This window comes from Ascaphus truei, chromosome 5 (genome assembly GCF_040206685.1).
Source record: "Ascaphus truei isolate aAscTru1 chromosome 5, aAscTru1.hap1, whole genome shotgun sequence".
Lineage (NCBI taxonomy): Eukaryota > Metazoa > Chordata > Amphibia > Anura > Ascaphidae > Ascaphus > Ascaphus truei.
In genome coordinates, this window is record NC_134487.1 from 219609096 (window position 1) to 219634647 (window position 25552).

Consider the following 25552-nt stretch of genomic DNA (forward strand, 5'->3'; position numbering starts at 1 on the left):
ATTAACAATTTTTCTATTTCTTGGCCCTCCTCTTGGCTCACATGGTATAACAAATCATTCTTAATGTAGAAATATGGATAGGATTCCTTTGTGGTTCCTTCTACTGGGACCCCATTAACTTCTACCGCCTGGCTAAACCCATTTTTCAACTGGAGATCATTAGCCTGTTCTCTACCAAAGTTAGTTAGGGACAGTTCTAGACTTCCAAAACCTTCTTCATCTGGAGTTTGGTCGGTTACCTCCACGGGTAACTCAGACACCTGATCCTCAACAGGCCCTGTCTCGGACAACTCTTTTCCCTCTGGTCTCCCTCCGTTAGGGGTAGTGACCAGTGCTAACTGGGGTGGGGGTGTACCTCTTTTTTTTTCGTTCCTACGTTCTCGTTTTGACTTAGGGGTTTTAGACACCTCAACGACTAATTCGGGGTCTGTAAATGGAAAAAGCTCATCTGGAGTAGGATTGTTCAAGGTGAGCTGTCCTCTGATCAGGGTGTCAAAACCAGGGAAATTACAGCCTAACACTAGGGAATGGGGTAATTTTGGCACAATTGCTGCCATAGTTTCGATGACTTGCCCCTCGACTTTTACTTTTATCAGAGTCGTGGTGTACGGAAGCGTACACCCATGTACACATAATACCCGCACCTTCTCACCCTGGGGTAATCGGAGAGGCTTAATCAACTTCCCGGATACCATGTTAATATTGCTCCCTGAGTCTACCAGTGCGGAGACTGGTTTTCCATTTAACATCACCTTTGTGAGGAAGTTGTGGGTACGTTTTCCCTCGCGGGTCATACCCACCACTCCACAAAATTCAGACTTCACAGAACCATATGCACACTCCATTGGCTCAGACAAACTGTGGGCAGTGAGCCTTAATATGCCCCGTCTCCCCACACTCAAAACAAACAATTGGCCCAGTTCGTTCTTGAAACCCTTTCTGAAATTTAGAGTTTCTGTCCCTTATCCGGGTTTTCTTCCACCCGCTCAAATCGTGCGAACAGTCGTGGGTCCTGGCGCCAGCGCTGGCCTCTACTGTTCGTGTTGGGACGTGGGTTGTAGTTTGTGCGAGTGGGACGTGATAGTTCACGGGTAGCCAGAAACTGCTCCACTGCGCCTACCATGGCATCACAAGAGAGGGGATCTCCCTGCCCACCCACTGTTGAAGGTCCTGGGGGTAACGCTCGAATGAAGCGGTCCAACACCACCATCTCAAGGATCCGTGCCGGGCTATGTTCCTCTGGTTTTAGCCACTTGGACGCTAGGTGAATCAAATCCCATAACTGGGATCTGGGCGGCTTCTGTTCCTGGTATTTCCACTTATGGAACCTCTGCGCACAAACTGCTGGAGTCACTCCAATCCTCGCAAGGATTTCGCTTTTCAGACAGTCATAATCTGCTGCGGCTTCTTCGTCAAGGTCACAATACGCTTTTTGGGCTTCCCCCAGTAAAAAGGGTGCGATAATCCCAGCCCATTTGGAGCAGGCCCACCTTTCCCGGGAAGCGATTCGCTCAAAGGACCTGAGGTATCCCTCGACGTCATCGTGCGGCGTCATTTTCTGCAGGTACTCGTTTGCCTGGATGGGCCGCGCCGGGGCCGTACTTGACAAGGCCATTTTAATCTGGGCCAGCTGCTCAATCAGCTGCTTCTGTGTGTCTGCAACAATGTCAAGCTGGGCTGCAAATAACCGGTTCGTCTCTCGTTGTGCAGCCGTGCTGTCCTGTCCCTGTTTGTTAGCTTCTTGCTGGACAGCGGTGCTGTGTACTAAGGCCTTCACAACGTCCTCCATAGTGGCAGCTACCGCGTGGACAGATCCACCAGACGCAAGCTGTAGCTCTGCCCCTTTTACAGGGTGTTCGCCATCCCACTTCTGACACCACGTGTGGCAGGATGGCCGTGGTAAGTGAGGAGACAACACATCTTTTCCGGTGAAATAATGCTGTTGGGTTTATTTGTCCAAAAAACGGTAACTAAACAATGGGTACACTGTCCCTTTAAAATTGAAATGAAACAAATCCTAACCCCGGTCGGGGTACTAGCTAAACAAAAGTGAAGGCTAACTATCTGGCTGGCTAGCTAACCTATTCCAGCCCAGTACAGCAAACGCAGTTGGCTCCTTACCTGGGAGCTTTATTCTTCCCTCTTGGGACAGGATCGCTTTGGGCAGCTTGTGGCTGTCTTAACACTCCTCTGTCTTCCCTCTATGCCTCAGAGAGAGACTGCCGCCCCAGAGGCATTTCCTCTTCCTGTTTTTAAAGCCGGTGAAGGAGCTTAATTCAAATCACCTGTGGTCTGCTTAACAAGCTGAGTTAACCCTCGTTTACTGGATAGCATGCATACTGCCATCTCCTATTCACATACACGGAGTCAATGACCCTGTCACAATATATATATATATATATATGTGTGTAGCCCATCTACCTCTAAGTGAGATTGGGGGGGGGGGGGTTGCTCTTTTCTGCTACTCTGGTGCTGGTACAGACCTGTAGGTAACAGGAAAGCTGAGTGCTTCGTGTTGGTGTGGGGAGAAACAGGACAGGAAGGACAGGTTACCTTGGTTTCATTTGGTGCAGCGCCTCCAGCCAGCAGGAATCCCCTGGGGATGTTCAGGGGATGGGCCCCTACTGACACTCTTCCATTCAACAGAGACAGGAATATACAGCATGGTCTTTTCTGATGTTTATTGGCAGTCAGCTCACAAGACAAAGATCAGTAGTGCACACATATTCAAAATCATCTCCTGCTTCTCTCTCTTTACAAGTCAGAGCCCTGACTCAGGCATAATTCCCTTCCCTCCCAGCCCCTCATGGGTGGGAGGGAGAGTCTTCTCTCTCTCTACTGTGCTGACAGACTTCTTCCTGAACACTCTTTCCAGAACTCTCCAATTTGGGAGGATGTCACAATTTATCGTCTTTGGGGAGTGTCTCTAACTCTGACTGATTGCAAGCCAGAGCCGGATACTGATTGGCCCACACACACCAGGGGTTGTTCCAACCAAAATCCACCCCTCAGATTGACACCCTCAGAAGTTGCTAGGCCTGCCCTTGAATACTGATTACATCATTCAAGGCTGTAACACACACAGGCCTAAGGAAGGAATTAACCTTTCCACTGCCTGCACTAACAGGACTGACAGAGGAAAAGCCCAAGGAAAGGAAGTAACTGATGGAAGGCTACAGTATGTTATATATATGTATGTTATATATGTGTTATATATGTATGTTATATATGTATGTTATATATGTATGTATGCGTATATATGTTATATATGTATGTGTGCGTATATATATATATATATATATATATATATATATATATATACGCACACATACACACACACACACAAACACACACATTCCGCCCCCCCAATACACATAATAACCCTCCCACCACTAATACACATAATAACCTCCCACACCCAATACACATACTAACCCTTGCCATCCCAATACCCATAATAAACCCCCACCCCAATACACATAGCCTTCGTTGGGCACCACTAGAGGCTGGACTGCAGCGGGTGAGAGCTGGGGACCAGAAGCCGGACTGGATATTGGGCCCAAAACTCTGGCTCACCCCAACTTCCAGCACTTGCCGACCGGGCTCCCCACAGGCGCCGGGCCTGGGACAGATGTTTGGCTTTCCACCCACCTCCCCCACCCCCCCCACCCCCTTGCGGCGGCACTGCTGGGAACACTGCAGTAACTTTTAGTATTCCTTTCCTTCATTTCTGTGAGCTTATATGAGACATTTTGTTGTAGAATCTGAAGTTGGTATACAGAGAGGAGTGAGTTGTTCAGGAGGTGAGATGAGACGAAGGTTGGAGTGTCTGGCTGGACAGTCAGATAGTAAAAGAGAGAGAGTGTAGCTAGGTTCCTGAGGAGTAGGGACTAGTAGTTCAGAGGTGGATCCATGCCGCTCACCTTGGCTGCAGGTGGAGGCAGGGAGAGGAGATACCCTTCAGACCATCCTGCGGAGAATGATCTGGTGGAGAGGAGGAGGAGGCATATTGTGTATGTGTATTGCTGTGCTGCTATTACTGATCTGCCGACAGTGAGTACAATAAAGACTCTGTGCTTTCAACATTGTGCCGAGTGATTCTGGAGTGTTCACCCCAGGACCAAAGGGGGTTCTTCTACTGCACCGATACACTTTATTCGAGCAAATACCCAGTATGTACCTGGCAGATACCTGGAATGCGCCGCTCCTCACCTCTGACAAGCCCTGTTGCGTTTGCCGTCCCAGCCTGGGTTCATGCCTGGCTGACGGGCGGCTGATCTGTTAAATGATAATGATTAGGATTTAATAGGCTGCAATGCTTCGCGTGTCTACCAGATGGCATAAATTCATGAATTGTAATGCAGTATATATATATATATACTGTGCAGTATTGCAGCCAGCGGGAATAAAATGCTTCAATCCCTGCCTGGAAAATAACCCAATGCACTCGGGCAGGAAACAGTCACAAACCTCAATACACCCGGGTATACCCGAATTCGTGGGACTAGCCGAGCTCGAATAAAGTGTGTCGCCAGTGTATAAGGGTCTCTTCCCACATCCCTGGGAATTATAGGAAATGGAGGCGCTGCACCATTAAGACCACATGGAGGCCAATACCTCAGAAGCCTGGTCCTGTCTTCCCCATAACATTGCGGGAAGCTCAGGCCCTCCTGTCCAAACAGGTATGCACCACACATCACCATGTAATCCGCCCTCACGCACCCTAGCTACATCAGTTGAGTCTAGGGGGGGGGGGGGGGGAAACAAGGGTTACACATTATATATATATATATATATCACTGTTCCAGAAATGATTTGGGGCATATTATTTTTAAGGAGAAGACATGTTAGCCATATCTAAATTCATTGGGGTGCAATCTTTAAAAAAAAATATCTACTTTGGAGGGGGGGGGGGTGGGGTTATACTAAAGGGGTGTTTTACCTTGTCAATTACAGGGTATTCCTTTAGCATTCAGCCGTGAAAAATGCAGGTGTGGACAGCTAATAGTATTTACACCTATACAGTACATAACATGTATCAATGTACTTAAAGGACACAGGGCAATGACTTTTAACATTCATTTAATTGAAGAATTGCCTTGTTTTGAGGGAGACCAGGGACAATATTAACAACATTTATTTGATTTTGTTTATATTTATAATATCATATCTTGGTCACTTGATGTGCAATCCATTAAAGAAAGACACAAATAAAAAGTTCAACTTATGCTGTATAGTTTTCATAGGTACATAGAAAGTCTATCATAGGTAATTATGGTTAAAAAAATCTATAGCAGAATTTTCAAAAATTGCTTAGCCATGCAGGTGACAACTACCCTTAGCAGGGTAAGTTGATGAATAGCCTCCAAACTCCTTTTTGTCCATGAAATAAAAGGAGGATAAGAATCACACTTTAAAAATTATGTTTTTGCTGGTAAACATACAGTATATTTATATATTAAGTTTTGAACCTCCTTGGCTTACTTGCATAAACATGTCAATTGGGTACTGGTGTAATAGAAAGAGTTAGGCTGCGGCCACGCTGCCGCTGAGCTTGCTCATGCTTGAGAGCGATGACATCACCAACTCTCCAAACATGAGCGATCGGCTGTCCTGCATAAAATTTTAGAGCGGGGGGCGTAGCTATTAAGGGAGGGGTGTGTCATTGGCTGGATCGGGCTGTGTGTGTCTGTGTCCCTCACTTTTCTCCCTCCCCTCCTTTCTCTCATTCCCTCCTCTCCTTCCCCTCTCCCCTCCATTCTCACCCTCTCCCACATCCTTCCCCCCTCCCTCCCCTCTCTCCTTCCTTCCCCCTTCCCTCCCCCCTCCATTCTCTCCCTCCCCACCCTCCCTCTCCACTTCCTTCCCCCCTCTCTCCCCCTCCCCTCTCTCCCCCTCCCTTCCCCCTCTCTCCTTCCTTCCCCCCCTCCATTCTCTCCCTCCCCCCCTCCATTCTCTCCCTCCCCCTTCCCTCCCCTCTCTCTGCCTCCCCCTTCCCTCCTCCCCCTTACCCCCCACTCCTTCCTTCCCCCTCCCCCCCTCTCCCTCCTTCCCCCCTCTCTCTCCCCCTTCCCCACTTCTCTCCCCCTCTCCACCCCTCTCTCCCTCCCCCCATTCATCTCTCTCCGCTCCCCACCCCGTTCACCACTCTCAGCCCCCCATTCACCTCTCTCCCCATTGGTCAGAGCAGGGTCATGTGACCCTACTCTGAGCACCAAAGTCAAACTCCCTTGTCTCCCCAAGCTTGGGAGAGCATACGTGCCCACACGGGCATGCAACGTGAGCGTGGACGGGAAGGTGAAGATTGAAGGAGTTAAGAGTGCCAAGCGTGCTTAGCACCAGCCTTAGAGAGAAAAGGCATACATATTATAAGGGCTTTGCTTCTGCGACCATCACTATTTTCTGTTTTTCGTTTGAAAGCATTCACCAGAAATAGATGGTAGGAAATGCTCTACCTAATCATCTGTGTTGAATGTAATAAACTTGACTACTGCCGACTGGACAGGTATGTTTTCTGTTTTTGAATGGGACATTAAGTTCATAAAGCATAACATTTAGTATATGTATTTACTGGAAGGTAAAAGCCATTAACAATTGTTAATGGCCATTTACTTGAATGTTCATTGACAATCAATAATGGCAAATTACACTTGAACATATAGACCCCTATTAACTATGCTTTAAATCCATCTCTCCTGGCAGAGGAAGCTACTAGTAAATGAATCACATCATAGTGGGGCTTTAGTCTCTGATTGTACTTTAAAAGAGCAGAAAACAAAAGCGATAGACAGCACTCACAAAAAGGTAATCAAACGACTATATGCAGGATGCAAAAGGAACAAGGAGGACCCAAATTCCACCTAAACCAATAACCAAACACCTACAAGTGTTCCAGCAGTCACTGACTCTAAGAAAAGTATCAAACAGGGAATATGTCAAAAAATTGAACATTTTATGCAAGCACAAGATAACAATATACAGTACTTGGAGTAATGTCACACAAGCGGGAAATACGGAAGTGGACCCTAACTATAGGTGGTGTGAGAAAAAAACAGGGAAGGGAGAGAAACACACACTAGGAGAAAGGGTGAGAAAAAAGGGTGGGGGGGTAATGTTTTGGGGTGAAGACCCCTTCCTCAGGCCCGTTCCCTCAGGCCCAAAAGGACCACAAGGTACATCCCTAAAGCCTGTTACCCCAACCAGCTGAGCAGACTCCCCAGATAATAATAATGATGAAATCAATATAACAGAGTTGAAGTTCGATAGATATTGTCCAGAACCGGCAAGAGGATAAGTAGTGTTGAGCAAAAAGTAGAAAAGTCAAACCGTCAAGTCCATAGTTTGTATAGCAAAAACGAAGTCTCCGTCAGTCAAGTCAGTCCCTCTCCCCCTCTGTTTGGTGCTGTAAATGAAACCATGAGTCCCAGGGAAAATATAGGCACATTCTGATTATGTCATCAGTGGGCGTGAGATAGTGATCAGCAGTCACTGAAGGAGAGTAATCCCATATGAATCAGCTGAGAAGTCCAGAGGCGTGATTGTACCTGCATCTGTCATAGTAGACCTTACGCGCGCTCCCGATCCCGCGCGCATACATGTTGATGTATTTAGCTACCCGATGTCCTGGTGGAAGACACTGGCACAGCGTGGGTATATAGATTTAAACAGGACCTTAGATAGTTAGCTGTAGCCAGCTTAAGATACTGCATTCCTTGATGTCTTCTGGAGCAGTAACAGTAAGATCGCGCACGGCAACAGAGCAGGGTGCGCATGCGCATCAGATTCAGCACTTGATGGACACATCCTCTGTTGTCAAGGCGACTGTCATGCATCCGGAGTGACAACAGTGCTGTAACCAGGATTGATCATGTTGCTGGTGGCCACAAATATCTCCACAGGGCATGGATAATCACAAGGAAAAAGACAAGAATATATACAAATGGCTTTTCTACTTTTTGCTCAACACTACTTATCCTCTTGCCGGTTCTGGACAATATCTATTGAGCTTTAACTCTGTTATATTGATTTCATCATCATCATCATTATTATCTGGGGAGTCTGCTCAGCTGGTTGGAGTAACAGGGTTTAGTTAAGTACCTTGTGTTTTTTCTGGACCTGAGGGAATGGGCCTGAGGAAGTGGTCTTCACCACAAACCATTGCCCCCCTAATTAACCTCCCCCCACCCTTTTTTGCCCCCACACCCCACCCACCCTCTCTCCAATTGTGTGAATCTCTCCCTTCCATGTTTTTTCCCCACACCACCTATAGTTAGGGTCCACTTCCGTATTACCCGCTTGTGTGACATTACTCCAAGTATATTGTTATCTTGTGCTTGCATAACATTTTCAATTTTTTGGCATATTCCCTGTTACTTTTCTTAGAGTCAGTGAGTGCTTGAACACTCGTTGGTGTTTGGTACTTCAAAAGAGAAATTCATGGCATTGTATTTTTGTTCATTTTTTTTATACAGGATTTTGGTAGGGGGTCTCCAGAGTTCAAACCCATTAATTTCAGCTCTGAGCTCCCCCTGCTTGGAGAGATACTTAACTCTAAATGTGGTGCCAGTATCTCTGCAGTTTTATGCAGTTTAAAGCTCCCCTGTCATATGGGCCAATTGGAGCCACACCAGGTGATGTCACGGATTCCTATTGGCCTGCAGGGCCCAGGAGCTTTGAAAATCGGACATAATGTGAACCCTAGAGTGGATACCGATACCTACTATGAAGGCAAGTTTCTACAGAAGCAGGGGGTCCCAGGAGCTGAAATTATCAGGGTTCAGCTCGGGAGAACCCCTGCTTCAATACTCGGCATGTATTGCCTCTTTTTAATAAATATAAAAAAACATAATTTGTATTGTTTTAAAGATTAAAGATTAGCAATTGCTCTCTAATAAGTCATTTTGTAACATTATTTTAGATAGACCACCCACTGGAAGTTCTACAAATCCTCCTGAGCCTCCTCAGAGGCCTGGACACTCAACATTGCCCACATCCTTTTCAAGCAGAGGCCTCACTGTAAGTTTTCTTTTCTTTTTAAGGATATGTCAGGTATTAACATTTATGTTCACAACTCGATAACAGATGTACAGTTTGGGAAAAGGGAAGAGAGACTTTCAGATGTTTCTCATTGCCCTCTATTTTATGTTCTAGAATTCTGCTAATTGGTGATCCTGACGTTTGGTCTCTGTAATATTACAGTTGTAATACATATTTGCTATTGGTGCTTACCAAGCAGTGTAACTCTGCTGTGCAAACATTTTTGAAGAATTTGAAGCACGAAAGAGCAATTCATCTTACTCATCTGCTTCCAAACACTATGCAAGGAGCACACAGGAATCCTCATAGCAGCTGGAGTAATCTGCCATAACTGTAGTGTCTACCAAGCTCAAAATAAACGAATATGTAGGCTGTCATCAATAATTACAGATGAGTGGGTTGAGGTGGGAAATTTACAAGCCGTCCTGAACTCCCTCAATTTAGAAAGAATTTGAACTGCAATTTGGCCTGATGAGCCCGATTCCGAGGTAGACCTGGCGATAAATGCATTGTGAATAATTATCGCAGCATTTCCCTGCTTAACCCCTTCACCGTGCCTGACACATCCCTCCATAGTGAGTCCCTACCTCCTCAGTGCTCTGGTAGAGTACACAGTCCTCTGCACATCGAGTTCCATTTCTCCTGCAGGCCTCTTCTCACCAGTGTGATGCCAGACCATGATGTTAGAGAAGGCAGTGTTAGCAAGAGAGAGGCAGCTGGTTGGCAGTGAATCCCCTGGAAATCCTACCAGACCATTGGAGCAGGTGGGGTCCTGATTAACAGAGCCAGTGCAATGGCAGTGCCATCAGTGCCTCTGCACCGAGCCCCATGGTTACAGAGGCCCCGTGCTCTTCCCCAAAACAATGAAACTGATTGCCAGGGAAGAGTGCGGGGCCTCTGTAACTGTATCACCTTGTGCGGCGGCATCTCTTCCTGCAGCGTCTCATTTTCATGGTGTTGCGACGTCACATGGTGTTGCGTTGTCATGACAATGTGACGTCGGATGGCGCTGTGTTGCCATGATGTTAAGCCGCATCGGTGATGTCATGATGCTGCGTCATCTGAGGAGATGTCATGCTGAGAAGGTAAGAGGCCCTGCACAGAGTGCCCCGCAAAAGTCCCATCCACCCCTGGACCTGATCCACCCCCCCCCCCCCTTCAATCAAAACAGATCACAGTGTTTTATATAGCATATATACGCACATATATAGAGTATATATGTATATATATGTCTATTTTAATCATCATCAGCTCGTTTTGATCCACTGCTGGATGAAGGCCCCCCAATGATCTTCCAGGTACTGCATATGCCAGTCTCTCTTCTCCATTTGCTCCAACAAATTTTCTGATTTCACCCCCCTATCGTACATTTTGATATCGCCGTGGTCTTTTGATATCCCTTGGAATCGATCTTTGTCCAGCGATGGTCATTTCTTCTTGCAATATTTACGGCCCACTGACATTTTAATTTCTTCACCCTTGTGATGATGTCACAGATGTGTCTTTTTTTAGATGTGTGTATACTGTATGTGCATGAGTATATATACTGTATGGTATATAGATAGAAAAACCCTGGCTTGCAATAACAAAGGAGTCATTTAGTTGCATCTTTGATTAAAAAATTCAAGCCTGCTAACCCTGTCAAGTTAAACTCCATTTTGTCAGGTACCTACACTAAATGCATAATATTTCTTATTGTTTTATGGACTAAACATTGTCAAAAAAAACACGAATAAAATTGCCTGAGCAATGCAAAGGAAAGATTGTGAGTGCACAAGTTCCCTAGTTATAATCTCAAAAAATGAACACACATACTGTTTGCAAGGATCTCTCAGCAGAGGTGGGTGGTGCACGTTAAAGTGGGGTAATAATAGAGGGCTATGATCACTAGGTGATAAAAGTATCTGCACGACAGGGGGTAATGCAAGAAAAGATTAATGATCCATCAGGTGAACATATACCGGCATTTCAAACATATCTGGTAGTACTGCTGCGGCCAACTTCAATCTCACAAATGCCCGTAATGTTCCGGGGCTTTTTTTGGCTGGCGCCGAACTTGGCCGCGCTCAGCCGCATCTTCCCCTCCCCTCGCGACTCCCTGGCTGCTTGGCTTCTCCGCCTCTGCTCGGCAGCTTTGCGCGTCTTCCCCTCCCCTCGCGACCCCCTGGCTGCCTCTGCTCCCCCTCTTCCCGCATCTCCCCTCCATTTCCCTGTCCCATGTCCCCTTACCCGGGGATGCCGGCGGACGTGTGACCGGCGCCACAGTGACGCGCGGCACCAGCCGCGTCTGCCCGGAGTCTGCCCGCACATTGCGGTGATGGCCGCTGAAGACTCAGCTCGTCCGCCACTGTACTTCAAAGTAGATGATCAGACTGTATAATGTATCTTGTCCAAATTAGATAAACAGGTATTTTTGTGGACCTGGATGTTAAGAAATCAACCACTATGAGGCCAAATGGAAAAATATTCTTGCATATAGCAGAATACACTCAATAGTGAAATAAGACCTGGTTCTTGTGTCCCTTGGTGCCCCAATTTGCAGACCGAAACCGGTCTCCCTTCAAGACACTCAAATCAACGGAGCGGGAGCTGCAGCTGGAACCTCCAAACTAGGTCTAACGCTGTGCGGTCCTGGTGATGTCACTTGGAGGGACTACAGAATCTGCAATAGGTCAAAAAATCCCAATGTGTTTTGTTACGCAATCCGTAACTTCCTCAGTGAAGACGACGGTGTGTGTGTGTGTATATGTGTGTGTGTATACATCCATGTATCTGGAAAATTGAGCAGCCAGCACTGCCCTAATTAAGGTAGGCGTTGACATGGCATACCCTTATCATTGGTCCTTTGGCTATGACAATGTCTGCAGGCTCATTATACCCATCTGTTTAACCTTTATTATTCATGTTATCAATCACAACAGGTGGCACCACTCACTAGCCCAATTATATCCCTATTTAAGATGCATGTTACCCTGCCTACAGTACCACTCCCAGTAGAAGGCTAAGGCCGAAACGCGTAGGAGCAGGTCCAGTAGGCAGGATCCCCTGTTTTGTCCCCCCTTGGGACATGGTCACGTGCTGAGAGCTTTGCTCCTTGTTTCCTCCCCAGACACTGCTGAGTACCTGACTTGAGGTGATGTATTGTGTATTTTGCTGCTGCAGATTATGGTGTGCAATTTTGACTATAACATGTGTGCTGTACATTGAGTCTTACTGACACTGCATTACTCTGTATTTATCCCAGATTTAAGGGAGATAGAAGTGTATTGCTGTCTCTGTATTTTCCACGCTATTTAGCCACCATTCTCTATCTGCAGTTAGCTGTACTAATTCCACCCTGTCAGGTACTTTAGAGCATTTATTCTATTCATTCAGACCTTTGTATTGTCCATTATGGGACACTCTGGTTAGAGGATAAAACAAGTTTTGCTATATAGGGGGTCCATGCCTTATTTTAAAACTTTCTGTGTTTTGTATTTTAAACTTATGTTCTGTGACAACCTTCAATAAAATTTTGTGTATTTGTACTGCCAGGCAAACTAGAGTGCTTTATTTTGGGCTCTTTTTCCCTCTTGCAATATTATATGCCCTTATAGCACCACCGACAGATTATTATATTTAGATTTACCTTGTCGGTTTTTTAGTTGCCTTAACTTGTCTTATGGATGCGGGGTCATCTCTTTTTCTCACAATATATATATATATATATATATATATATATATATATATATATATATATATATATATATATACACACATGTAGAGGTATCAGTACCGTGTTAGCCGAGCTTCAATAATCAAAAAATAAATAGATAAAACGGTATCATCTATTTATTTTTTGATTACTGTATGTATATATATATATATATATATATATATATATATATATATATATATATATATATATATATATATATATATTTCAAACAAGAGACAGAACATAAAACACAGACAGAGCTCAGTTTTAGCACATCCAGTGAAACTCATACACGGTACAGTGCCTAAATATATATGTATAAATATCTATTAAGTAAAATGGTCTTTTAGTTTAACATTTTTGGCCAAAATTGTTGTAAGCCCCTGAGCCAACTGCACGGCAGACCACAATTCAGGGGTCCCTAATGCTAATATAAATTCTTAATAACCTGTGTAAAAACAGGAAGAATGATTTGTAGTAAATCTGTCAATATTAGTTGCAAAGTTCTAAGTCTGATTGAAGCTTTTATTAACCTGTACATTACCAGGAAAAGCACTCTGTATTAGAGTTGTCACAACCATACTGCAAGCACGCAAGTTCCCCTGAGTGGAAGATGCTATGGAGTGAGCCCTTAACCATTTAAATGTGGGAGGGGGTGAGCTACAATTAGGTAGGAGGTTGCCACCCTCCAATCAGCCAAGACTAGCTGAACAACAATTGTAAAACATACTGGACACCTAACAAGCTCCTATTGAACCCCCAAAATAACCACAACATATATATAAGCATATGAGTGTCACAGAGGAGTGCTACTGAGCATGGCAATATATATTTAAAACCAGAGACAGAACATAAAACACAGACAGAGCTCAGTTTTAGCACATCCAGTGAAACTCATACACGGTACAGTGCCTAAATATATATGTATAAATATCTATTAAGTAAAATGGTCTTTTAGTTTAACATTTTTGGCCAAAATTGTTGTAAGCCCCTGAGCCAACTGCACGGCAGACCACAATTCAGGGGTCCCTAACGCTAATATAAATTCTTAATAACCTGTGTAAAAACAGGAAGAATGATTTCTAGTAAATCTGTCAATATTAGTTGCAAAGTTCTAAGTCTGATTGAAGCTTTTATTAACCTGTACATTACCAGGAAAAGCACTCTGTATTAGAGTTGTCACAACCATACTGCAAGCACGCAAGTTCCCCTGAGTGGAAGATGCTATGGAGTGAGCCCTTAACCATTTAAATGTGGGAGGGGGTGAGCTACAATTAGGTAGGAGGTTGCCACCCTCCAATCAGCCAAGACTAGCTGAACAACAATTGTAAAACATACTGGACACCTAACAAGCTCCTATTGAACCCCCAAAATAACCACAACATATATATAAGCATATGAGTGTCACAGAGGAGTGCTACTGAGCATGGCAATATATATTTAAAACCAGAGACAGAACATAAAACACAGACAGAACTCAGTTTTAGCACATCCAGTGAAACTCATACACGGTACAGTGCCTAAATATATATGTATAAATATCTATTAAGTAAAATGGTCTTTTAGTTTAACATTTTTGGCCAAAATTGTTGTAAGCCCCTGAGCCAACTGCACGGCAGACCACAATTCAGGGGTCCCTAACGCTAATATAAATTCTTAACCTGTGTAACAACAGGAAGAATGATTTGTAGTAAATCTGTCAATATTAGTTGCAAAGTTCTAAGTCTGATTGAAGCTTTTATTAACCTGTACATTACCAGGAAAAGCACTCTGTATTAGAGTTGTCACAACCATACTGCAAGCACGCAAGTTCCCCTGAGTGGACCTATTTTGATCTGGTTTGAAACTGATTGCCCGGCGAAGCAACACAACAATTCTACTTGTTACCAAGTAGAACATAGAAAAACCAGTCAAACAAAAATGTAAATGAATCCAACAAGTGCACTGTTAAAGTGCACTTAAAACAGAAGGGTTAATTCTGAAGAACCCTTGATGGGGGATACCGAGCAAAGCACCCCGCCTAACGCCCACTGGGAGGCAAACTCTGAAACCGTCCCATTGGACTCGGCGTACGAGTACTCTGCCCGAATACGGGAGTGCACCAGCGCCCGGAACATGGCCACGATGTTTGTTGGGACCCTCCCCTCCAAACACTGCTTCCTGGTTTTACAAATGGCTACCTTAGCCAATGCCAGGAGCAGGTTGACCAGGAGATCCCTAGGCTTATCGTTCCAAGACACTGGGCACCCAAAAATAAAAAGATGAGGGGCAAAACCCAGCAAGAACTGCAGGAGAAGTCTCCTCAAGAAAGACATGAGGGGCTGCAGTCTAGCGCAACTCGAATAAATGTGATATACGGACTCCCGCTCGCCACAGAAGGGACAGGCGGCGGGGGAGTCCGTGAAGTGTGCCAAATACTCTCCTGTGCTCAGTACACCGTGGAGGACCCTCCAACCCAAATCCCCGGCGGGACCGGGAACCAAAGATGAATAGAGTTCCCTCCACCGGGGTCTCTCGCCCTCGTTCGCAGGGAATACCCGCATCCAGATGGTGTCTGGGCGGGTGACAAGAGCGAGGTAATGCACTATATGGAGCACAAGAGAATACAGGACTTTCCTCGCATGCCGCGGAAACACGCCGGGGACATATCCCCCAACTTGCTGAGGTTGGGGGAGAGAAGAGCCCGAGGGGGTTGCCGTGGCTTCAGTTCCACGCAAAGATCCGGAGAGCTGAAGTTGATAGGTTGACAAGGCTCTCCGGTCTGCAATACCCCCTCAATGAAGGTGCGTGACTCGGGGTGGATGGCATCCGTAATCTCCTGGATCAAGCGACGAGGGATGCGGGCAGTACGCAAACCCATACGGTGCGCGAGCACCTCTGCTCTTACCCAGTATCGCCGCCCATAGTCCAGGAGATCCCCAACTCTGGTCACCTGCGCCAGGATTAGCCGGCGGCAAATAGAGGGTGAATCCAACATCCGAGCCCCCACTGCCGGATTATACAGCAGGGGCTCGGCGAGGAAATCAACCCCCACCGCCTGTTCCTTCCTGGTCGCGGAGACCAGTTTCCAGGCCTTAAGTAAGTCCCGATAGTATGCCGGCAGCACCGAGAGGTCTCTACCTAAACCCTCGGGCCTGATGATTAACAGTTGCCGGTCATACCTCATATTGCGCAGCTGGCGAAAGAAACTGGTTGCCAGCTGGCACCACTGCGGAGACGGATCTGCGAATAGGTATCTCTGCAGGTATTGGAGGCGGAAAGTGTGTAACTGGGAGCGGACACACACCACTCCCTGTCCACCCTCCTCCAAAGGGAGACACGCAACTCCCGCAGAGACCCAATGCTTTCCTATCCAGAGAAAATCCATCAACTTCCTCTGGATCTTGTTGATAAATTCGGGGGTCGGACCCATGGCTATCAGCTGGTGCCAAAGCTGACTGGCCACCAGCTGATTAATCACCAGGGTTCTTCCCCTGAGGGAAAGCATTCTCGACAGATACACCCATGACCCCAGACGAGCAACGACCCGTTCTTCAAGATCACTGAAGTTTTCCGGGGCCGGGACCTCCGCAGCAGACAGGTAGACTCCCAGATACTTGAGAGTATCGCTCTCCCACGAGACATTCCGAAACGCGGGGGGCAAGGAGTCCACCTGTAAGGGACCCACCAAACTGCCGGAGCACTTGGACCAGTTGATCCGAGCAGAAGAGGCCGCGGTATAGACCTCTTGGCACGCTTGTGCCCGCTCTAGATCATCTAGGTCCTGGGCCACGAGGAGCACGTCATCGGCATAAGCCGACAGGACTACCCGCATGTCGGGTTCCCGCAGCACCAGCCCGGTGAGCTTCCTCCTCAGTAGGCAGAGGAAGGGCTCAATGGCCAGCGCGTACAGTTGCCCAGACAGGGGGCACCCTTGACGTACTCCCCGACCAAACACAAAAGGTGCCGTCAGGGACCAGTTGATCTTCACCAGACACTCTGCAGAGGTGTACAGCATCTGGAGAAAGCCCACAAATTGTGGGCCGAAGCCAAACGCCTGCAGGGTCTGCATAAGGTAACGGTGATCCACTCTGTCAAACGCCTTCTCTTGATCTAGGGACAGGAAGGCGAGTGATAGACCAGTCCTTTGTGCGTAGTGCATCAGGTCCCGGACCAGAAAGATGTTGTCATGAATACTCCGGCCCGGGACAGTATAGGACTGGTCGGGGTGAATCACCTCTGCCAGCACGGACTTGAGCCTCAGCGAAAGCGCTTTGGCTACGATCTTATAGTCCGTGCTGAGCAGTGATACTGGTCGCCAGTTGGAAATCTGGCGGAGATCCCCCTTCTTCGGCAGCAGAGACAGTATTGCCCGCCGACACGAAAGGGGCATCTCACCGGTCTCCAGGGCTTCGGCTAGGACCTCGGTGAAATCAGATCCCAGCATCTCCCAGAAAAACCGGAAGAACTCCACAGTCAGCCCGTCTAGACCCGGCGTTTTTCCGCGGGACATGAGATTGAGGGCTTCAGAGAGCACGGCCAGGGTCAAAGGTAACTCAAGCCGCTCCCTTCCATCCTCACCGACCGTGGGAAGACCCTGCATTTATCTGGCTGGATTGACTCCGGAGAGAAAAGATCTACATAGAATCTCCGGGTTCTGTCCCGGATGCTCTCCGGGTCAGTCAGAGGAGTACCGTCCTCTGCCAACAAGCAGGTGATATGTCTACGGTTTCCCCTCTTTTTCTCCAGCGCGTAGAAGAGGCGCGACCCGCGATCCATCTCCCGAAGGAAGTGGATGCGGGATCGCACATACGCCCACCGAGCTCTCCGATCTTCCAAGTCCCGGAGAGCGAACTTCCTCTCCACGTACATACTCTGCAGGTATTGGTCTCCTGCCACAGACAGCCGCTTCTCGAGATCGAGCACCTCCTCCCTGAGGGCCTCGATCTCGGCATCGCGCTGCCCGCTGGCACCTCTGGTGTACTCCTGACACACGAGGCGCAGATGAACCTTGCCCACGTCCCACCACTGCTCTAACGTGGCAAAGTCTGACCTGCAACCTCTCCAGGCCATCCAAAAATCTCGGACCGACGTCTCAAACCCCTTGTCCTCCAACAAAGTATTGTTGAAGTGCCAATATGCGGCTGAAGGTGCTGCAGGTAGCAGCGTCACCGTCACGGACGCACAATTGTGGTCCGAAAACGGCGCCAGCCTAATGGCACTGGACTGGGCTTGCGACAGGCTGTGGCTGGAAATATACAGCCTGTCTATCCGGGACCAGGACATCCGTTCACCCCTAAACACCCTAACATGTGTGAACTCAGTGGATGCCTCAGGATGTTGTTCTCGCCAGACGTCTACCAAGGAGAAGCGGGTGATGACCTCCCGCAAGGCCGACGCAGAACACGGGTGTGGCTCCGGACCATTCCGGTCTTTCCGAGCCTCGAGGGTACAGTTAAAATCACCCCCGAGCACCACGTATTCGTTCGCATCGACTGTCTCCAGGTATTCAGACATTCTGACGAAGAACTGCCTTCTCAGGGGTCCGGTGGCAGGAGCATACACGTTCAGGAAATTAAACATGTAGTCCTCGTGTCGGACCCTGATATGCAACAGGCGACCTGGAACAACAGTTTTGGCAAGCAGGTTGAAAGGACTCAGAGAACAGGGTCACCACCCCACTAGATGATGAAGTGAGGTGGCTGAAGAAAACACGGCCTCGCCACTCCAAATGCCAGCTGGCTTCAGCCTCTGGAGTGCTATGAGTTTCCTGCAGGAAACTCACAGAATATTTTCCCTTCTGTAAAAAGGAGAGTACCCGAAACCTGCGCAACCCGTCCTTACAGCTGTTTACATTTAGTGTATCGATGCTCAAAGCCATTGGTAGTCAAGGGTTTTTTCCTTCCCACAGGCGGTCAGGGTGCTATACCCCGAGAAGCCTTTACGTGCTCTCGCATCAATTTGTAGAACTTCAGGGCATGAACATGTTCATTAGACCCTGAGATTCTGGCCTTGCGGTTGGCCCTGGTGTATACAAAAAGAGAGTGGAGAATGAACGAAGCATCCTTCCACTTCTTGAGGGCCAACTTGACCTTCTTTTTTCCGTGCTTGTGAAGGGTATCTCCTAGGAACTCATCTATCTCCTGGGTAGGGATAACGGGGCTCAAGGAGCCCACCGACTCTGCGGTGCCAGAGGACGCCTCACTGAGCCCCAAGTCCCAAAGCTCCTCTTTGCTGAAAAACTCAAGACCCCCGCCCCTCTCTGTGGGAGCCTTTCTCAGCCCTAGAGTGGGTCCCCTCTTCGGGGTTTCCACGAGGGGGTCCACTATATCCTCCACATCCAACCCCGGGGTAGAATCTTCAGGGGTATCTGGAGGCGGTATGATGGAGGCAGCGGTCTCCCGAGTGTCCTCGGGGGCCACAGAGGCACCCAGTGCCCTCCTAATCTCCTCTATCGCCATGTGGATAAATGGGAAGCCACAGGTGTTTGCACCAACTGCGGGAAGGCACTCACCAACCGCGGGAGGGCACTCGCCAACCGCGGGAGGGCAATCGCCAACCGCGGGAGGGCACTCGCCAACCGTGGGAGGGCACTCGCCAACCGCGGGAGGGCACTCGCCAACCGCGGGAGGGTACTCGCCAACCGCGGGAGGGCACTCGCCAACTGCGGGAGGGCACTCCTCAGCATGCACCCCAAGGAGAGAGTCCAGCTTTGCAGTCATCTCTGACAAAGGCCAAAACTCTCTGCGAAGAGGACTCACGTCAGACACCCTCCAGATGTATCCCGAATTGCTCGCTAAAGCCTCCTCTCCTACACCTGCCTTCCCCGCTCCATCCTCTAAATCCTCAACCATGGGGGTCAGCCCTAGCCAATCCCCTCCTTCCGGTGACATAAAACCTGACTCGGCCTCAGGTGCTTCACCCGAAGGTGGTACAGCCGGAGGGGGATTCTGGTCGACCCCCGAGTCTCCGAAGACAGCTACTTTCGGTGTGATAGGTTCACCGAAGCACAAGTCCCCGGGGGATGTTCTCCAACTGGGAGGAGTGTTGGAAGGCTTCCCAACGTCCATTTCTAGGGGCAAAGCCTCATGTTGTTGAGCACTTTGATCTTCCACCCCAGGGACGCCGGGTACCTCCTCTTCCCCTTGTATTCCCTCCAGATCTTTGAGGGGGGGGGCTGCATATTTATGGATTCTGGCTCACACTGGCTAATCCTAACCAGTGGGCCGGATGGAGCCACCTTGTGCGGAACTGATGTTTCGTTCCGCTTAGGAGACATCCGAGGGTGAACGTAATACGGTTCAACCTCCTCGACCTCCTCAATCAACCTTTTGTTTTTGGTTTTAAAAGGCTTCTTCCTGGGGGGTGTTTCCCCATAATAAGGTGCCACTGTCTCTCCAGCCGGAGCTTCCTCCTTCTCCCCCGCACCCTGTACGGTGCTTACATTGGGGGTAAGGTGTTCTTGGGGGGGGACAGTGACAACAGAGGGTGACTGTTCTGGGGTGACTCTTTTCTTCTCCCTCTTTTTTTGGGGCAGAGGTTCAGATGTCACTGTTTGAGATGGAGCAGTGACATCTTCTGTGGTCCCAGGGGGGACCTGGGCTCTCAAGGGCTTTTCCTTCTCCCTCTGTTCTTTGGGGAGAGGTACAGACGTCACTGTTCCAGATGGGACAGCGACATTTCTTGTGGTCCCAGGACGGACCTGGGCCCCTGAGGGCCCGCTGTGGTGGGCACAGCGGTACGGGGTGTCTTGGCGGGAGGGGCGGGTGTAGGAGTTGGGATAGGTCCTCTGTTCCCTTTGGGGCAACTCCTGCGAGTATGCCCCAGCTCCTTGCACAAATAGCACCTTACCCCCTCCGTGCCATAGTACACGGTGTATGTTATGCCCTCGTAGCGCACCCCAAAAGAACCCTCCACAGATTCAGTGCTCCCCGGCAGCAGCAGTTGTACCTGCCGCCTAAATGAGAGTACATGCCTCAGCGCCCTATCTCTGCAGCCCAAAGATAATTTTATTATGGGGGACTTAATGTCTCCCAGGGCTTGCAGGTATGGCTTCATGAGGCTATCTGGAATGAAGGGGGGCACATTTGACAGAATGACCTTTGTGCCTAACCCCTCCATGGGTTCTATAGGGATGTATTTCCCCCCTACACTGATGCCTTTCTGCACCAGGGTGTGAGTGGCAGCCAGCGTACGGAGGAAGAAAAAGCCCCTCCCATACATTTTTCTGGCCGCCACCACAGCAGAGGGACCCACCACATCAGCCACAGCCCTCACATATATCTCCATATTTAGGCCAGGAGACATTGGGCACCTCACCCCAAGCTTCCTGCTCAGACAGGGCGTGGCCCCAGCATTGTTGTTGCTGGGGCCAACGGCTGCAACTGCCACATGCGCCCATGTTGGAACTGGGACTGCAGGGGTTACGCTGCTAACAGGTGCTGGGGGAGGCGTGGCCAGGGCACTGGAAGGACCAGGCCTAGGGCTGTGACTAAGAGTGTTGCTCCTAGGGGCCACAGTTTTTGGTGTCCTGTATCCGGGCGTCGCCCCCGTTGCCGCACTTGTCCTATTCCCCTTTCCAGGCATGATAACAAATGAGCCTCTAAGTCAGGGGAGGGTATTGCTTAGGGAGAGAGGTACAGAGAGGAAACTGTCTCTTTAAGAAGAGATCTCTCTGCAAAGGGAAAAAACAGCAGCTTTTAAAAACCTGCTGCAGTTTTAAATCTTTTTCGCCTTATTAGTTACTCTCTCTCTGTTGTAATAAGCAATCACCACAATTTTACAAGTCTTTAAAGAAAAGACACGGAGCTCTCAATTGCAAGTGAGAAAGGAATCAGGCTTAAGAAAAACAAAAGAGTGAAATTGGAAGTTTAAACAACCAGTAAAAACCTCCAGTAGTGAGGGAGGAGAGAGGGGGTGAGACTGCAGTTTTCCAGCCAGCTAAACTGCAGCTATCTTGGGTTAAAACACTGCAGCCCCTGGGTGAAAACCAAAAACGGTTTTTAATCCTGAAAATGCACCCAAAACCCTCTATAAAACTCCCAGTATACTCACAGTATACTCCCCCACAGATCCACAACAAAATATAACAAATAAAGAAAGAATAAAGCCTATTCCTTACCGAATGCCTGGGAGCCCTGCACATACGCTTCTGAATGGAAGGAGAAGCAGGATCCAGCCAGGAAAAAGCACTTTGTATTAGAGTTGTCACAGCTAAACTGCAAGCAAACAAGTTCCCCTGAGTGGACCTATTTTGATCTGGTTTGAAACTGATTGGCCGGAAAAGCCGGCCAATTCAGTTAAACAACAATTCTACTTGTTACCAAGTAGAACAAAGAAAAACCAGTCAAACAAAAATGTAAATGAATCCAACAAGTGCACTGTTAAAGTGCACTTAAAACAGAAGGGTTAATTCTGAAGAACCCTTGATGGGGGATACCGAGCAAAGCACCCCGCCTAACGCCCACTGGGAGGCAAACTCTGAAACGTCCCAGTGGACTCGGCGTACGAGTACTCTGCCCGAATACGGGAGTGCACCAGCGCCCGGAACATGGCCATGATGTTTGTTGGGACCCTCCCCTCCAAACACTGCTTCCTGGTTTTACAAATGGCTACGTTAGCCAATGCCAGGAGCAGGTTGACCAGCAGATCCCTAGGCTTATCGTTCCGGGACACTGGGCACCCAAAAATAAAAAGATGAGGGGAAAAACCCAGCCAGAAATGCAGGAGAAGGCTCCTTAAGAAAGACATGAGGGGCTGCAGTCTAGCGCAACTCGAATAAATGTGATATACGGACTCCCGCTCGCCACAGAAGGGACAGGCGGCAGGGGAGTCCGTGAAGTGTGCCAAATACTCTCCTGTGCTCAGTGCACCGTGGAGGACCCTCCAACCCAAATCCCCGGCGGGACCGGGAACCAAAGATGAATAGAGTTCCCTCCACCGGGGTCTCTCGCCCTCGTTCGCAGGGAATACCCGCCTCCAGATGGTGTCTGGGCGGGTGACAAGGGCGAGGTAATGCACTATATGGAGCACAAGAGAATACAGGACTTTCCTCGGCATACCGCGGAAACACGCCGGGGACATATCCCCCAACTTGCTGAGGTTGGGGGAGAGAAGAGCCCGAGGGGGTTGCCGTGGCTTCAGTTCCACGCAAAGATCCGGAGAGCTGAAGTTGATAGGTTGACAAGGCTCTCCAGTCTGCAATACCCCCTCAATGAAGGTGCGTGAGTCGGGGTGGATGGCATCCGTAATCTCCTGGATCAAGCGACGAGGGACGCGGGCAGTACGCAGACCCATACGGGGCGCGAGCACCTCTGCTCTTACCCAGTATCGCCGCCCATAGTCCAGGAGATCCCCAACTCTGGTCACCTGCGCCAGGATTAGCCGGCGGCAAATAGAGGGTGAATCCAACATCCGAGCCCCCACTGCCGGATTATACAGCAGGGGCTCGGCGAGGAAATCAACCCCCACCGCCTGTTCCTTCCTTGTCGCGGAGACCAGTTTCCAGGCCTTAAGTAAGTCCCGATAGTATGCCGGCAGCACCGAGAGGTCTCTACCTAAACCCTCGGGCCTGATGATAAACAGTTGCCGGTCATACCTCATATTGCGCAGCTGGCGAAAGAAACTGGTTGCCAGCTGGCACCACTGCGGAGACGGATCTGCGAATAGGTATCTCTGCAGGTATTGGAGGCGGAAAGTGTGTAACTGGGAGCGGACACACACCACTCCTTGTCCACCCTCCTCCAAAGGGAGACACGCAACTCCCGCAGAGACCCAATGCTTCCCTATCCAGAGAAAATCCATCAACTTCCTCTGGATCTTGTTGATAAATTCGGGGGTCGGACCCATGGCTATCAGCCGGTGCCAAAGCTGACTGGCCACCAGCTGATTAATCACCAGGGTTCTTCCCCTGAGGGAAAGCATTCTCGACAGATACACCCATGACCCCAGACGAGCAACGACCCGTTCTTCAAGATCACTGAAGTTTTCCGGGGCCGGGACCTCTGCAGCAGACAGGTAGACTCCCAGATACTTGAGAGTATCGCTCTCCCACGAGACATTCCGAAACGCGGGGGGCAAGGAGTCCACCTGTAAGGGACCCACCAAACTGCCGGAGCACTTGGACCAGTTGATCCGAGCAGAAGAGGACGCGGTATAGACCTCTTGGCACGCTTGTGCCCGCTCTAGATCATCTAGGTCCTGGGCCACGAGGAGCACGTCATTGGCATAAGCCGACAGGACTACCCGCATGTCGGGTTCCCGCAGCACCAGCCCGGTGAGCCTCCTCCTCAGTAGGGAGAGGAAGGGCTCAATGGCCAGCGCGTACAGTTGCCCAGACAGGGGGCACCCTTGACGTACTCCCCGACCAAACACAAAAGGTGCCGTCAGGGACCAGTTGATCTTCACCAGACACTCTGCAGAGGTGTACAGCATCTGGAGAAAGCCCACAAATTGTGGGCCGAAGCCAAACGCCTGCAGGGTCTGCATAAGGTAACGGTGATCCACTCTGTCAAACGCCTTCTCTTGATCTAGGGACAGGAAGGCGAGTGATAGACCAGTCCTTTGTGCGTAGTGCATCAGGTCCCGGACCAGAAAGATGTTGTCATGAATACTCCGGCCCGGGACAGTATAGGACTGGTCGGGGTGAATCACCTCTGCCAGCACGGACTTGAGCCTCAGCGAAAGCGCTTTGGCTACGATCTTATAGTCCGTGCTGAGCAGTGATACCGGTCGCCAGTTGGAAATCTGGCGGAGATCCCCCTTCTTCGGCAGCAGAGACAGTATTGCCCGCCGACACGAAAGGGGCATCTCACCGGTCTCCAGGGCTTCGGCTAGGACCTCGGTGAAATCAGGTCCCAGCATCTCCCAGAAAAACCAGAAGAACTCCACAGTCAGCCCGACTAGACCCGGCGTTTTTCCGCGGGACATGAGATTGAGGGCTTCAGAGAGCTCGGCCAGGGTCAAAGGTAACTCAAGCTGCTCCCTTCCATCCTCACTGACCGTGGGAAGCCCCTCCCATAAGACCCTGCATTTATCTGGCTGGATTGACTCCGGAGAGAAAAGATCTACATAGAATCTCCGGGTTCTGTCCCGGATGCTCTCCGGGTCAGTCAGAGGAGTACCGTCCTCTGCAAACAAGCAGGTGATATGTCTACGGTTTCCCCTCTTTTTCTCCAGCGCGTAGAAGAGGCGCGACCCGCGATCCATCTCCCGAAGGAAGTGGATGCGGGATCGCACATACGCCCCCCGAGCTCTCCGATCTTCCAAGTCCCGGAGAGCGTACTTCCTCTCCACGTACATACTCTGCAGGTATTGGTCTCCTTCCACAGACAGCCGCTTCTCGAGATCGAGCACCTCCTCCCTGACGGCCTCGATCTCAGCATCGCGCTGCCCGCTGGCACCTCTGGTGTACTCCTGACACACGAGGCGCAGATGAACCTTGCCCACGTCCCACCACTACTCTAACGTGGCAAAGTCTGACCTGCAACCTCTCCAGGCCATCCAAAAGTCTCGGACCGACGTCTCAAACCCCTTGTCCTCCAACAAAGTATTGTTGAAGTGCCAATATGCGGCCGAAGGTGCTGCAGGTAGCAGCGTCACCGTCACGGACACACAATTGTGGTCCGAAAATGGCGCCAGCCTAATGGCACTGGACTGGGCTCGCGACAGGCTGTGGCTGGAAATATACAGCCTGTCTATCCGGGACCAGGACATCCGTTCACCCCTAAACACCCTAACATGTGTGAACTCAGTGGATGCCTCAGGATGTTGTTCTCGCCAAACATCTACCAAGGAGTAGCGGGTGATGACCTCCCGCAAGGCCGACGCAGAACACGGGTG

At 49.3% G+C, this 25552-nt stretch overlaps 1 protein-coding gene across 2 annotated transcripts in view; it reads left to right on the forward strand.

The window, feature by feature from the left end:
- The window catches only part of LCP2 (lymphocyte cytosolic protein 2), a 226248-nt gene that overhangs the window by 116498 nt on the left and 84198 nt on the right, over positions 1-25552 (forward strand). For both annotated transcript variants that reach the window (XM_075601673.1, XM_075601672.1), the window contains exon 8: positions 8918-9015. In XM_075601673.1, the coding sequence (XP_075457788.1) occupies positions 8918-9015 (98 nt within the window). The remainder of the gene's footprint in view (positions 1-8917; positions 9016-25552) is intronic.